Below are 15,365 nucleotides of genomic sequence, written 5' to 3' on the forward strand. Positions count from 1 at the left end.
CGGATAAAAGCGTTGTTGATCTCATGCGAATTCTGCGATAACTGATCGTGCTTAGAGCTTGTATCTGGATTTAAACTGTTAACAAGATGCTGATGGTATTTGCACAATCCTTAGGGCAGCTAACCATAGAGAAGTTTTATTCTTGCTGTAAAAGTATTCGATGGCTAGGAAGATATCTCGCCTTGGTGTTCTCCGCGGAATAAGCTTGCACGTGGCTTGCTCGAGACTTATTAACATCAAAAATACCTGAGTGCAGCGTTAGCGTGTCCAAATGTGGGGGAGAATATTTTTTTTAAATTTATCCTGGACAAAAATCTCTTTCTCCCTAGTCGACAAAACGGTATTCTTTATGTGTACCGGATACCTACGTACCATCTTCTTCGATGCTGCTCAAGAGCCCATGCCAAAGGATATCCAGGGGTACGAGCTGAGTCGTACAAAAAAGCAAAAGGTAATGCAACTGCCGTGAATCGAACACGAACCTCCACCTTGGAAGGGTGGAATCCTAACCATTGGACCACAGAAGCTGTAAGCTTATTAATGAAGGACCCGACGATAATCGAATATATATTATCACAAACAAGACATGCAGATGATGTGTGGGTGATGGTGGAAAGTGGGTAGAGCGGGTGGAGTGGAGTGGAGATTGATTTGGGAAGCAAATATGGCGGGTACGGTGACCGGACTTGGTATGTTGTGAAAGTTTGGAAGAGCTCTCCAATCGTCACAAATGAGAATTGAGAGATAAATTGATGTATTTATTTGGTAATTCGATATGTACTGAATGGTTACTAGAAAGGTTTAACGCGAATAATTTATCGTAACATGAGATTGTTTCGAGGTAATAGATGAGATCATCGCATGTTAGAATTTTCCTACTGGCATGCGGAAACAGGAATACTTAGTCGTCGCTTGCTACTTGGTAAGCGAAAGGGGCATTTATTTGTGGTGTGAACGGCTCCCTACCGATGTCGTCGATATCGATATTACACGAAATACATCATACATCGTATATGTTTCAAATCTGCGATTCAGTCTAGCTGGTAGAAGTAAGCCACTTACATATGGACTTAAAACCAAAGTTGCCAATAAGTCCTACCTTCCTACCTTGATTAATCTGATGAGTGAAATAAATTGGGCTGTGAGCTTGCAAAAAGCCGCGAATTGACCCGATGGCGGGTATGCGGGAAGTCTCTCTGGGAAGGCAAAATTTTGTGCCTCCTCCTGCCGAGTCTCATAAATGTGATATGAGATAAACTACAGGTTCCATGTCGCTCTGGATGAGATTCAAACTTGCGCTCTATTGATTTACCGCGGGTGTCCTTTTCACTTTCTAGAATTAAATTATTCGATTGTCACAAGTAATACTTTGTTTATGAGTCATTGATGCGTGAATTCTCTTCATGGCGCATTTTAATCACAGTGAGTCAGAGTTCGATTTGGAATCCTGATTCGTGCTACTGTTCTCCGTATTCCCATATTCACATCGACACCACATCTTTGTATGCATATCCGCTTCCTCCCACAAATTTCTCGACATCACCTAGACATTCGATTGAAATCTAAAGACAAGCAAAATTTCACCATAACAAAACACAAGAACCATCTGTATCGAAAAAATGATTTCCATACATCTCATGAAGATTATCATTTCCTTCATCCTGATTGCTTTCGCACCTGCGGCTGTTATTGGTTCCTCTGGCCCTCAAGAAAGTTCCAAGAGTGTTTCTATCTTCTCTGCTGGCATCTCGACAATCCTCGTTTTCGAGACACATAGCGGCTTCTTCAAAGATAAATGTGCACAACTTGCTACGTACACGACACCCACCCAAATTGCAGGTTCAACATACACTGGAATCTTCGGTGAGAGATGCATGATTAAATCTCATCATAAAGACCTCACTAACAAATTGAACAGCTGGATGTTGTTTCTTGCTCTTGGATGAAGCAGGCTCCTGCCAAGACAATCCCTCATGTCGTCCGGCATATGTTACAAAGACAGTATCCTATTACCTTAAAAATGATGGACCGGAAGCACCCTCAAAAACAGATCCCCCACCCATTATTGGAAATCCGACGGAGACTTCGGCTCCTAGTTCGAGTGCGGGTAATGGAATGATGCCTGCGAATTTGATGCTGATGATTTTTTTTCTCTGTTGTAGGAGTTCTGAATGGAATGGGGCTTTTATTTTGTGGTTAGACAAGAGTATTGAGAATGGGGAATCAATATTAGACCGGAGAGTGCTAGGATGTTGCGTCGATAGGAGGATTGCAGAAGTATAAAACCAGAGCCTGAAATTTTATTCATCATGAACACTTTTACCTTTTGACCGCTGAACTGATCCTGTCACTAAATACTTAGCATCAGGATTTATTAATAGATGTTGTAATAACAACCGAAATATGAGTATCATAGAATCGAAATACCCAGTCATTGGTCCTTGGTCCTTGGAAGTGAATGATGAAGAATTGCATGACTAGGAAATGTCAAGTCACCCGTCAAAGGATGCACTATGAGTCTCTGTCTGAGAATCTATTTGATAGCATAGTGTTCATTAATTTTTTACAAAAAGGGTTGAGAACCCGTCTAGAATATTGGTTCCAATAAAACAAAGCGCACTTGAACCCTTAAATATCAGATTCCTTAGACCTGGCAACTGAGCTTACCAGACGTATCGTTTGCGAATCTCCAACACCCAATATGATCTTCTCACGCTTTAACAGGATCATTGTTATTTTCGCCTTAATCACCTTCGCCTTCACAAGAATTGCGCAAGCGACGTTTTCTATCAGTCTGCCTCAAATCATGGCAAGCGGATGTCCAGCCAATCCAACTGGAACAAGCAGTTCTCACCTTCGTTCCTTTCTTTCAACCAACTCGAGCACCACTACTTGGACATCTGCGTCCTCTATCTATACCCAAATCTTGCGTAAGTGTTATTTCACTTTTCTATTGTGTGAGGACTTGCTAATCAATACCTCTTTCCAGCTGGTTGCTGCTTTCGGAGCAACGGAATTCCAGGATCATGTGAGACCCAATCCACATGTAAGCTACAAACAGGAACTCCAGCAGCGTCAGCCACAGTACCGACTCCAAGCCCTACCGTATCCGCAACGCCAAACCACAGTCCAAGCCCAAGTCATAGTTCGGGACGGCGGAGCATGGAGCTGGACACCTCTCTAATGCGGTCACTGGCTTTATTGGGATTGATTTCGATGGCCATGAGTTATTTGGTTTTTTGATAATGAAAGCGGATAGATTTGGTATACTGCGAGTGGAAGGCTATGTGCGGGAAGCAATGGAAATTTTTTACTCACAGATCGAGAGGGGATCATCGATGGATGAGGTTGATATTGTATGTTAATTGAAGATGCCTGACATTTGGATTAAACCTAGAAAGAAATCGCACAGAGTCGAGAGTTCAAGGACTTCTGTGGAATCGAAGTGTAGATCGGTGCTTTGAATTTTTGCAATGTGAATCTGGCTCGGATGCATTCATAGATGTGTATTCTGCCTACTTCAAGGCCTCTCTCATGTTAGTAGAACTCTTCATTGATCTTTGGGAGGATATGTTTACGCACAGGAAAACATGGAAGTTCAAATGCCGCAATCTGAAAGTGAATATAAAATGCCCAAAATCAAGTAAGATGTTCGGGTAAGAAAGAACTCAGCCGTAGAAAGACCTATATGACATCCGACCCAACAAATGGGAAGGTATATTGTGTCTGATAGTCCGCACTAGCAGATGGATTACAAACTTCTAGTATTGGAAAGCTGTTTGGTAATCTGAAACGCTTAGAATGTATTTAAGTTCATTGGATGGCTCAATTTCTTTGGGGATGAAAAGTCTCAGGCCCTTGGACGTAGATTTGGACCGCATACTACACTCTGGAGATATCTAAATAGTCCCATGAACAGATTCACTCGAACCATATCACTCATGCATCTGGAGCTAATGATATTCTTAGCGACTTGGGCATTTATAATGCAAGATACGAAGCTTCTTACCTTGTACCTGACAACTTTCAATTCTTCCATCCAAATATCACAAATTGATCCATCAATAAAACCATCAATAAAACCATCAATAAAACCATCAATAAAACCTCATCAACAAAACGACCAGTTGATTGAACGTAAGGGTATCAATAAAAAACTACAACCAATCACCTATTACGACATCAGATCATAGTCATGGTTTGCGCAAGCTTCAAAAATGCGGTTGTCTTGTTCGTGATGTTCAAACTCGCTTTGCTCTCTGTCGCTCAGAGCTTGCCACCGATTCCTCCACCTGAATCTGTAGGAACAACTCTGCATTTGTCAAGTGGATCCACGAAATCTCCAACTATCAAATCATCTAGAACATTAATCACCAGTCTGGTAGTTATTACGGGTGGATTCGAGCTCACTGTCACCCTCACAATTGTGGCTCCTGCACCAACCTCCACCGTCTCTTACACTTCGACTTCAACTTCTACCTCTATTATGACATTCATCTCGACTCCTAGCCCTATTACAACCTCAAAACCCACCACCGTCACTGCCGCTTCGTCTTCCGCTTCCGTTTCAAATTTGGTTCCTATTACTGGCTCTAGCTCAACTTCCACTTCCACCACCGGTACACAGACTAAGAGTAGGATCTTGTAGCCATTTTGAGTATTAGTTTGGCGATTGCTAATTGAATTGATTTAGGCAACTCCAGCACCGCAAGCCCAACTCAGAGCTTGGGACTGAAAAGCATGGATACAGATTCCTTCTTGATATTTGTTACAATTGTTCTGGGCTTGCTTGTCATTCTGGAATCCTTCATTTAATGTAATCAGAGGGAATTAATCTTTTCATTTGAGGTGAGAATATATTATGGGCTATCATGTTGGGAGATGAGAAGTTTATGGAGGAGTCGATTTCGTAGGATGAATATATGAATTCTTAAAAATATTCTTCTGTTGAATTCGTCATGATATTGAGGATGACTACTATGATAGTAGATAATTCATTGGTCTCTGTATGACTGGGTGTATGATTTGGTCGCTGACTCCCCTTCAAATCAAATCATCTCATGAAAGTGACTTCGCAATTGCAAAATCCATGAATCATACTCAACATAGAGAACTCAATTTTTCCAGGAATGAACACATCAGAAGAATTCCAAATGACCCTAAAAGTTTCTTAGAACACTGCAGTCCGACACTGCATACATTGGAACACCGCATCGTAAAACGAATCTATCTCAACAAGCATCACTCGCAAGATACATTGTCTCACACGGAGTATTTAATCCGCTTCAAGCAAAAGTAATCTACCAACACCTACAAAAGAGAACATCTTGTCATCATGATCTTCCCACGCGCCCACATTTCCGCCATTCTCCAAATATTCCTCATCTTCGCGCTCATTTCCTCAGCATCAGCAAAAGGAAAGTCAACGACGAAGACGACGCAAAAGGCAAAGCCAACGAAAGACAATTAATTAAAATCCTGTGTGTATCTCTTGGAGGTCACGTTTTATAATAATAAGAATAATTATTATTATAATAATAGTGGAAAATCTAGTCAATTTAGGCTTTAGGGACAAATCGAATATATACATAAGAGTTGAATTAAAGTCAATTTATAAGAGCTAGGCTTATTTTAAGATGAAATTGCTTGCTTTTTTCTAAATTTTCTTTCAAGAATATTCTAGGTTTATATAGTTTATAATGAAGCTCTAGTATTTTCTATGCTTATAAATAAGATCGATTTAAACCAAATCTTATAAAATCAACTTACATAATAAAAAAAAAGTACAACCAATCAAATTTAATCAATTTAATAATAATTTTCCATATACTTCCATTTGATTTCATTCTATTCTATTTCATTATAAATTAATTTGATAAGAGATATTATTATATAACGTAGTTTAACACTGAGTAGCCTATATCATCAAATAGCTCACTTCAAAATACACCAATATCAAGCTTTTTCTAATATTTATATTTTAATAACTAAACATTATTTTTGTAAAAAAAAAAGATATTAAATATTAATAAAAATTAGTTTTTTAAAAATCTAGTTTTTATATAAATATTTCCATTAAATTTTTAAAAAAATCGAAATTGTTACGATTTTCGTTACAAAAATATTATTTTAATAATAACTTATATATCAATTTAGATTTTCCAAAACAAATTAGATTTTTATAATATTTATATAATCAGATATTCTAGTTTCAATTTTTTAAAAATTCTATTAATAAATAAAGAAAGTATACGGTTTTGTATAAACGAATTTTGTATGTATTTTGAAGTGGGCCACTTGATAATATAAGCCACTCAGTGTTAAACTACGTTAACTATATAATATAATAATATAAAATCATGTTATACATATATTAGTCATCAAGATATCTCTTAATTAGTAAGATATTAACAAGTGATTTAGTGAACTTGTTATGGATTTTCACAGTATCAAACACCCGCCGGTTTTTCTAACGACCCTGTTGCGACTAAGTCGAAGTATACCGTTACAGTTACTGCTGGTATTACTATTTACACTTCCGTTTATGGTAAGCAAAGGAATTGTCTACTTCGCGGCATATTTAAGTAATGAAAATCTTAAGATGGCTGTTGTTTCTTGGAAAATCCCCCAAAAGAATGTTCCTCTGAACAATGTCGCGGAGCATGCACCGAGAAGCCGAAAAATGGCAAGAAGAGTTCCGCACAAAGAAGCGTAGAAAACGGCGAGAGGGTATGGTCCAAATTCCTTGCAGCTATGATATTTTTTCTATTATGAGATATAAAAAAATGGGACATGTGAGGAAAAATAGTATGGTATATTGCTGCTGGTATCGGATTATATGCATATGTACCTCTCGTAGCACTGGTGCGTGCGGGCCCTAAGTATTTAATAGCCTGATTTTGTATTCTTCGAGTACACGTACATAAAAATGGCAATTTGAGCACAGCAAAAAGTCTTGCATATCTGAGTTCGTAATTTCCTAAGTACAGTCACTGTGCAATTCTATTAGTCAAAACTCCACAAAACACGTTTTTTTATACATTATATTCCCACAATCACATTTTATTATTTTAATTATACTTTCAATTTATAATATATAATATATTAAAGATATATAAAATAATTTTTATGAGTATTTTATTCTATATATATACAGTAAAATAATTAATAAAACAAAAAAAGGCTTTAATTTTTATTAAATTATAAAAAGTTTTAAATTCTTTTGCGGAATTATATAATATATTCTCTTATAAAATCTAATATATAATAATAATATATATTTATTATATATTAATTAATCTAAATTATATATTAAATAAAATAAATAAATATTATTATAATATATATGATTATTTTTGAAAATTATATATAAATAGATTATTCAAGAGGTTAGATTTAATTGTAGTATTAGAATTATTAAGAGGATTTTGATTGAATATGATATAATTAATTGAAGATATAAAAAGAGATTAGAATTTATATTAATATATATTATTAAATGACTTAAATAGTGTTTAATTTATAAAAAGTTAATTATTAAAGAATAGAGCCTAATTGTATGGTTAGATAAGTACTTTATAGAGTAGAAAAAAGGAAAAAGATTAGAATGGTGTTTTTGTATTAGCTTTTAGAAATAGAATTTAGAAATGGTTGAAATGTATAATATGAATAAGAATATAAAGATTATATATTAAAAAAGCTTTTGGGATATTGGGAGAAGCAATTTATATATAATGGATAGGGATTTTGAGAATATAAAATATGGGTATAGTATTAAGTCTTATTTCAAGATTCTTGAAGTTGAAGTAGATTTTATTTTTGAAAAGCTTGATTTAGGGTATGAATTTATGTAGAATAATATTTTTATTTATTGTATTTATAAGGTACAAGATTGATTTCAAAAAAAAAAGATTCTTTTATTAAAGGATTGATTTCCTTATTTCTTTAATCTCAATCTTATAGAGTATATATAGTGGATTCTAAAGATAAAAGTATATAAAATATTTCCTGATATTGTTATTAATAAAAGCAAATTAGAATATATTTGTTAAAAATTAAAGAATTATTTATAGATAATTTAAAATATATTGAATAAAGAATTATTTAATAATTTGGAAGTTAATATATCTTTTAGAATTAAGGTTTGTATTATAGTGAATAGCTGATATACTAAATATTAATAGATTAAAAATCAATAATAGAATAATTTTTATATATATTAATAATATAAGAATATATTATTTATTTATTTAAATTTAATAATTTTATAATTCTTGATTAATTTAATATTTAATATTGAAAAAGGGTAATGCAATATATGACACTATAAAATAAGCGGGGGGGCGGATATAAGTGGCCTAGTACTGTACATAACGAGAATTGAATCGAAGCTGAGGAGTCGAATTCCGTGATTCGATAAAGCAACATTTGCAATGACTATGATGTTGAGCGATATGCAATGACCACAAACATAAAGATACTACATTTGATTCATCCAATCAAGACAGGAAGAAAATCATTGCTCGAAGTGCGACATCACCCTCAATGACTAACAGAAAGTCTCTGTAGAGCCTTTCGAAGTATTTTCTTGACCACAATTGTTGTATTTCCACACTTTATCACTGCTAATGTCACTCTAAATTTTCCCACTCCGTATAGGAGTCTTAATTGAATCAAAAAACCCGATCAAGATTTAGCGAACGAGTAGCGAGTCATCAGCCATTACCTGGACACTACACCATTGATGTATAATAAGATGCTTCTATTAATTAAATTAAGTTTTAATTAAGTATAGAGATTATTTTAAAACAATCATCCAGTTTTCATATGTGAGATAAAAAACGATGTTGACTTGTAGACGTTCTAGTGCTTTTAGTAATCAACTGTTAGGGCTTACTACATGGCCTGGTTGCAGAGCATTTTTTTGCGATAGTCAATTTTTCAATTGAACTTGCAGCATTAAATGGAGAAAATACGAACTTTGAAGTATTAATGGGTCGAAAAACAATGTTATTATGTGGAATTTTTTACAGGCGCTCAGTGCAAGTTGGCAAGACTTACCTAAGGCCCTGTGAGATAGTGTACAATACCCTGTAAATTGCCGAGAACCCCTTAAAAGGCGCAAAAAAGCTGTAATAAATGTAGCTAACACCCAATGTAGTCTTGACGCTAGGAAATGCTGGATGAGAACATCGAAAGAGGTGGAACTGGATTTTGAAGCTCAATCTTCACCAAATAATGAAGAAAACAATGGTATCTAATGCCGAGACAAAAGCTACAGCTCAACTTTAAGGGCCAAATATGGCAACCAGATCTTCCAAGTTTCTTCTCTTCGAGAACGCGAGCATATGGCTTCCACATCCGTGTCATTATCACAGCACCTAATTCTGCCTCCATATATCCCAGGTATATCTTGGACTTTGGATATGCGTATCAAGAAAAATTTCATCGACATGTCCTAAGTGGAATTCTCCGCAAAAGAGAAACTCTTTGATACCGAGATTCTACTGCCGCTTCTATGCCCGATTCATCGGTTCTGACCCATTCACCATTTTGTAGGTATGTCGGCTTCTTCATTGCTGTGATACCCGATCTTGATGTATAAGATATGTCAGAGGATCTCTATCGGTATGTATTCACTTCAAGATAACAATTTGTGTAGGAAATTGTCGCATGTCAAGGAAAGGCGGGGGCCCACAAGAAAACTGTATGGAACCTGCAATTTTAAAGCGGTGAATCCGTTCTGCGGATGTGATGTACTCTGATAACGTGATTTAAATACAGTATACATCTTCATTCACTCCCCAAGAGTTTACCACATTCAGTTCGACAAGTGGCGGTACCTTGCGACCAGTCTGAACTCAGTCTTCTAATTACTAAGTCTCATCTGGGGCAAATTTTTGCATCGATGAGATTCGTCTAAGAGTTTGTCAAACATCATTCAAAAAGCTATTGTCCAACCGTATGTCTCTAGAGTGAAATCCTAGACAGCACAATCCAAAATAAGTAAGTGATGTCCTTCATGCCCCAAAAGCGGTTACGCTGTGTGAGGCTTGCCGATGCTAATGGAAACGATAGAACTCATAACATGGACCCCGAAAACAAGTTGACCGCAAAAAGATGCAAGAATTTTTCAGGCAAGGCTCTAGTCGATGAGCTAGAAAAGCGTCGCTCCAAACTTTATAGAGCTTTGGTACGCGGCTGGAAAATGCGCATTCCACGACGACGATGGATAAACTTGAGAAAGTTCCCCATGCGCGAAAGATATGACATTACTTCGAGCTCTGTCTTGTTATCAGAACTTCCTATCGAGATACGAATCAAGATCTTTGAATATAGCTTTCGCGGTCGCAATGTTGAAGTCTGTGTAGATTTTGACATTTCCATGGGGTATGATTTAGAGCTTCAGGTTGAAGTTCCTGATTATCCAGATCGAATTGCCCAATGTACCACAATTACACCGAGTCCAGTAACTCTTTTCGTCAACCACGAAAGTCGAATGGAGACACTTAGATGCTACACCAACCTTCTACCAGATGTCTCCTACATCCCGATCTATTTCAACTACCAGCTAGATTCCTTTGCTACTCGTCACTATTGCTCAAGGCATAATATTCGTGGGTGCGACACCATGGAGAAACTCTCATGGGGAATTACGCACCTAATTGACATTTCGTCGTCAGTACTCTTGAGACCAATCAGATCGTTGACATTTCCGACTTACTTCATTTATGACTATGGTATCATTAATAGGCACCGTCCACAACCACAAGGGAGCATCTATAGCACATTTATCGAACCGCTTCTGGCCGAGTTCGATTGTTTGGAAGAGATTATCATGATAAGTGGCAGGCCGCAAAAAGACTCCCAAAGCTCTGGATTTGACAACTCAACTGAGTGCAACATCTAGAGAATTGCCTCACTCATACGTTTGAAGCTGAAGTGGAAAAGAATTCCTCATTTCATATTCCAGAAGTGACGATCTATACCGAACCTTTTCTTCTTCCTATTTTTCGCGATGAGATGGAGCAAGCATATGGATCCCGGGTCTATGAGAACTACGATTTGATGGAGACTGCAGATTGGTTTGATTCCGAGTATTGACTGGAGATATGGAGACATCTGATTGTAACTACTTAGATAGTTTCCCAAAGAAATAACACGTCATCGAAACAACCACTCGAATGAAGATTCATCTTGGGGGCTTTTTCGGAATCTGTGATTTGCATCAAAATAAATTTTCCTACCTTGTGCTTACCTACCTAGTTTCGATACAAGTCTCACAGCTTGTTTGAAAACTAGAAAGCGTTTCCCAAAGTGCCCTTGCTTTTTTCATGTTCCTGGCAATATTGGCTGCTAATCCTGACTATTAGTTCACCATGTCATTTTTCATTCATGGGCTTGATACGATTAGTAAGACAAAAATATTATACATCCTACGAAAAAGGTTTGGAATGTCGCAATTATGCGTGCAGGTCAGTTGTGCGTTAAGTCAACTACCCCACTTTCCGACCACCCCCTGTTTCCGACCACCTAAAAAAATCATATTATCTACACTTAAAACTTTAATAACTCAATAACTATTGAACTTCAATAAAATCGCCTGTAGAATCACTTTCTATAGCACTAGAGCTATCATCTCCCTCAATTTCACGATCTCCCGCTTCAATTTGTGTACGCCTTATAGCTCTAATCCCTGCGAACTTCGAATTTGGAGATACCACAACCTTTCGCCTTTTTCTAGGTAATGCTTCATCTAATTGATATTCTAGCTTTCTAATCTTATTCTCTGCCTCTAAGAGTTTATAATCCTTAGCATCGAATCCTTTTATAATCTTGCGAAATAGTAATCTTTGTGTTGGCAAATCGATCTCCTTCTCTTGAATCATTATATCTCTATATTTTCTGATATCGGCTCCTTTTTGAGGGGTTTTCCATTGAATAAACAATGAATGTATATTCCATTGAAGAATAGGATCATCATCAGATTCAGGATTAAGTGATAAAACCTCTTTATTGCTATTTTCAAGCAAAAGTCGACTCATAAGAGGTTTAGCCATATTTTTGGGCCAAAGACCACTAGCTTGCCACCCAGACTTGATATTTTGAATAGTTAAACCTTCTATTCTAGCCTTCTGATAGCAAGAAAGGAAATTGCGCTTTCCAATTGGTGAGGAATCGGATAATAGACTTAATTTATTAAGTTCGATTCGATATGCACTTTTTAGGGGTGAGAACACAGATAAATCGAGTGGTTGTAGTACGTGTGATGTATGTGGTGGGAGAAATAAGAGATATATGTTGTTATTGAAGCATTCTAACATAAATGCTGTAGTTTCATGGCTTCCGTGTCCGTCCAAAATGAGGAGTCTTGAATTTTCCGGCTGAATAGGGGTAGTTTGAGGGATATAGATCTTTTTCAGCCATTCTAAAGCTGTAGCATCTGTAGTCCATCCATTTTCTGTAGCGGTAAAGTTCCAACCCTTAAATAGAGTCAAATCGGTTGGAAACCATTGTTGTTGAACTGATTTTCCCTTATATATTACAAGGGGAGTAATGCTTTTTCCATTGGCTGAAATGCATTCTATAAAAGAGGTCCAAATTCGAGATCCAGATTGCTTTTTTTGAATAAATCTTCGATCAGTGCTTCCTACTACTAGTTCATTAAGACCCTGACCCTTCATTATACCTGCTTCATCCATATTCCATCTATTGGCCGGCTTAATAGCCTTGATTTCAGGGATTGCGAGGTTCCGGAACCACTTCTTAATAATATCAGATGTAGCACCTGAAACTCGTGCAGAATCGATTTGATATTGCTTCTTAGTTCCAATATTAGGATGCCTTTGAAAAAAGCTATGTATCCATTTCTTTCCAAGTGAGGGATCCTCTTCTTGTACAATAAGGAGGTGCTCTGCCATCTCTCTGATTTGATGATGTATAGGGCTAGTACTAAGAGCTTCCTATACTAATATCCATTCTACTAGTTGATTCTCCTGAATTGGAGATAACTTTTGAAGTATTTGGGCACCTTTTTGATGTGAAACTCCATTATATATTCGATTGTGAAGTGTGGTATGTGGAACACCATAATCCAAGCTAGCTCTTTGTATACTTGCTCCATTTGTAATCGCTCTAAGAGCCTCTGCGATATCTTCTTTGGTATATCTATTCTTCATATCACAATTATGATAATATCAAAATTTCAAATTAATTGATTAAAGCATCGTTGAGTTATTCAAAGTGTAAATTTTATAATTACTCAAAGCGGTGTGGTTTTCGAGGTGGTCGAAAAGAGGGGGTGGTCGGAAAGTGGGGTAGTTGACTTAATGTAAAGGTATTACATAGTCATAAGAATTTTTTAGTCACATCGAAATGATGAAGGCAACGAAGAGATCTGTGGTTCACGTAAAATGCGGCATGAGTGAGAGAAAATAACATTGTCTAAAGAAGCTTTAAGAGATCGAGACTGAAGACAGCTATGGCCCAATTTAATCGCGTCACTGCGCTAATTCCATAGGCTCAAACCATGCTTGACGGTGGAAGACCGAATTTGGAGACAACACAAGTAGAGACCCAGTGTAAGGGTGCCACCATTCGCCCTGGCAAGATAATTAAAGAAATGCTTTCTCATCGGAGACCTTACGCGACTGATTACGCTGAAGAACCAACCAATCAACCAAAAACTCAGCACTAATGACTTTATCCTTTAGTCCCTCCATAAGTTTTTCATCGACTGTCTCGGTCATAATCTGTCGAATCTTAGTTGAACTAACACCATTTGACGCACTATGTTGTGAGGCACGGAATTGTATGATCGGATTTCCAGGGACGGTCAAGGCCTGACATGTCCACAGAACACCGACCTCATCGTCGATGGTTCCCCCTTCCTCATCACCCTTCTCCGTACCTCTCTTCCACTTTGTACAACCTGGCAGATCTCTTGGAATCTTATCTGTCTTCGGATCAAAGAAATCGACCGGTCTTCTTGCGTTGATGATAAGAAATTCATCCACCGGACCCCATTCCTGCAAGCTTCCCGGATGTACATGTGGCGCGCTTTCTACCGTCAACTTATCCCCACCCAACAGTCCTACCAACTTAACTGCATACCCAACTTCCGAAACCAAATCGGTTGTCGCCCGTAGGACTTTGATGTGATTATCCATATCTCCCACCAGCAGCTGAAGCCATCCTGATGCAACGAGTTGAGAAATTTCGGGGACTTTGTAGAAAAGCTCATAGCGGAGGTTTTTTGGAAGTATAACTTCACCCCATTTCTTCTTTTTGCTTGTGACAATCGAGCCAGGATCAACGAAGAGAAACATAGTGGTAATACCGAGTTGCTCACGACGCTCCGCAAAATAGCGGATCGTGGCTAGATGACCTTGGTGGGGTGGATTGAAAGAGCCTGGATAGAGAAGGATATTGTTTCTGGCATTTGAGTTGAGACGTGGCCATGAGACTGGGTCATTGTGTGAAGTAATATTGTGATCCTTCTCTGCAATTGGTGGAAAGAGGCTGGCTGGGATCTCTCCTGTATTGATAGAGCTTTCTAGGGCTTTTTGTAGAAAGAGCTGAATGGTGTTTGGTGGAACTGGATCAACATTTTTTGGAACAGCAGAAATTCTTGAATTCAACTCATTAGCTGTAATCTTGTGATCGGAGAAAGTTTGATTGAGAGGGGTCGACATGATAGATGTTGACCGCAAGGTTTTGGAAGATTTGTGGAATCGTTAAGTTGGGATTGTTGATGGCTGAATATTTCGAAAGCTATCAATTTACTTAAGGGTTTCATATGAAACCTCTCAGTAGTTCGTCTTAAAAGATCTTCGAATCAAGATCTGCCCTTTGTTACTTCGTAACATTTCAACCTCGCATTGATTTTTCTAATTCTCTTATCTTTTATTTCGAAATAATGGTAAGTATGGTGAATCAGAATTGAGGTGGAAGTAAAGCTGAGTGTAGTAGGACTAGTATCTTTTTTGATTGGACAAGTATTTCTGTGCAAATTCGATGAGAAACTCAAGTACTGGTTGAGAGATTTGACGCATTTTTTACATGAATTGGAAATATTAGAGCAGACTAATAACATGTCATCCAACTCTTATCTAATTGTAAAATAAACAAGCCACAGCTCTTAATTCACTCAAGTTTGCTGGTTATCCTCTAGCTTCTCTTCTTGCGGTATGTGTGTGGTACATTCAGTCTTGTCTGGAGAAAAGGAAGTGAATGGCACATGCTCCCACCACTTAGGGACATCATCCAGAAATATATTCTGGGAGTCAAAGACCGGAAATTAAGACGTTATGAAACATTAAGGTCTTCGGCCAAGTTTGCTTCAATTCTAAATGTGAATTTCTGAA

At 37.3% G+C, this 15,365-nt stretch overlaps 5 protein-coding genes across 5 annotated transcripts; 4 read left to right on the plus strand and 1 right to left on the minus strand.

Annotated features, from left to right (window-relative positions):
- Positions 1-1,619: 1,619 nt before the first annotated feature.
- On the plus strand, positions 1,620-2,283 carry EAE97_011443 (uncharacterized protein; the record flags this gene model as incomplete). Its single annotated transcript, XM_038881958.1, has 2 exons — positions 1,620-1,863; positions 1,919-2,283. 2 exons carry the CDS (start codon positions 1,620-1,622, stop codon positions 2,281-2,283), a joined length of 609 nt encoding a protein of 202 aa, XP_038727184.1.
- A 418-nt stretch (positions 2,284-2,701) lies between these two features.
- Positions 2,702-3,243, plus strand: EAE97_011444 (uncharacterized protein; the record flags this gene model as incomplete). The annotated part of the gene is made up of 2 exons (XM_038881959.1): positions 2,702-2,930; positions 2,990-3,243. 2 exons carry the CDS (start codon positions 2,702-2,704, stop codon positions 3,241-3,243), a joined length of 483 nt encoding a protein of 160 aa, XP_038727185.1.
- A 952-nt stretch (positions 3,244-4,195) lies between these two features.
- On the plus strand, positions 4,196-4,815 carry EAE97_011445 (uncharacterized protein; the record flags this gene model as incomplete). Its single annotated transcript, XM_038881960.1, has 2 exons — positions 4,196-4,634; positions 4,694-4,815. 2 exons carry the CDS (start codon positions 4,196-4,198, stop codon positions 4,813-4,815), a joined length of 561 nt encoding a protein of 186 aa, XP_038727186.1.
- A 5,272-nt stretch (positions 4,816-10,087) lies between these two features.
- EAE97_011446 (uncharacterized protein) lies at positions 10,088-10,909 on the plus strand (the record flags this gene model as incomplete). Its single annotated transcript, XM_038881961.1, has 1 exon — positions 10,088-10,909. One exon carries the CDS (start codon positions 10,088-10,090, stop codon positions 10,907-10,909), a length of 822 nt encoding a protein of 273 aa, XP_038727187.1.
- Positions 10,910-13,613: 2,704 nt separating this feature from the next.
- EAE97_011447 (uncharacterized protein) lies at positions 13,614-14,693 on the minus strand (the record flags this gene model as incomplete). The annotated part of the gene is made up of 1 exon (XM_038881962.1): positions 13,614-14,693. The coding sequence occupies one exon, from the start codon at positions 14,691-14,693 to the stop codon at positions 13,614-13,616; it is 1,080 nt and encodes a 359-aa protein (XP_038727188.1).
- Positions 14,694-15,365: the final 672 nt, after the last annotated feature.

The sequence above is a fragment of the Botrytis byssoidea genome, assembly GCF_014898295.1.
Source record: "Botrytis byssoidea strain MUCL 94 chromosome Unknown BBYS_037, whole genome shotgun sequence".
Classification (NCBI taxonomy): domain Eukaryota; kingdom Fungi; phylum Ascomycota; class Leotiomycetes; order Helotiales; family Sclerotiniaceae; genus Botrytis; species Botrytis byssoidea.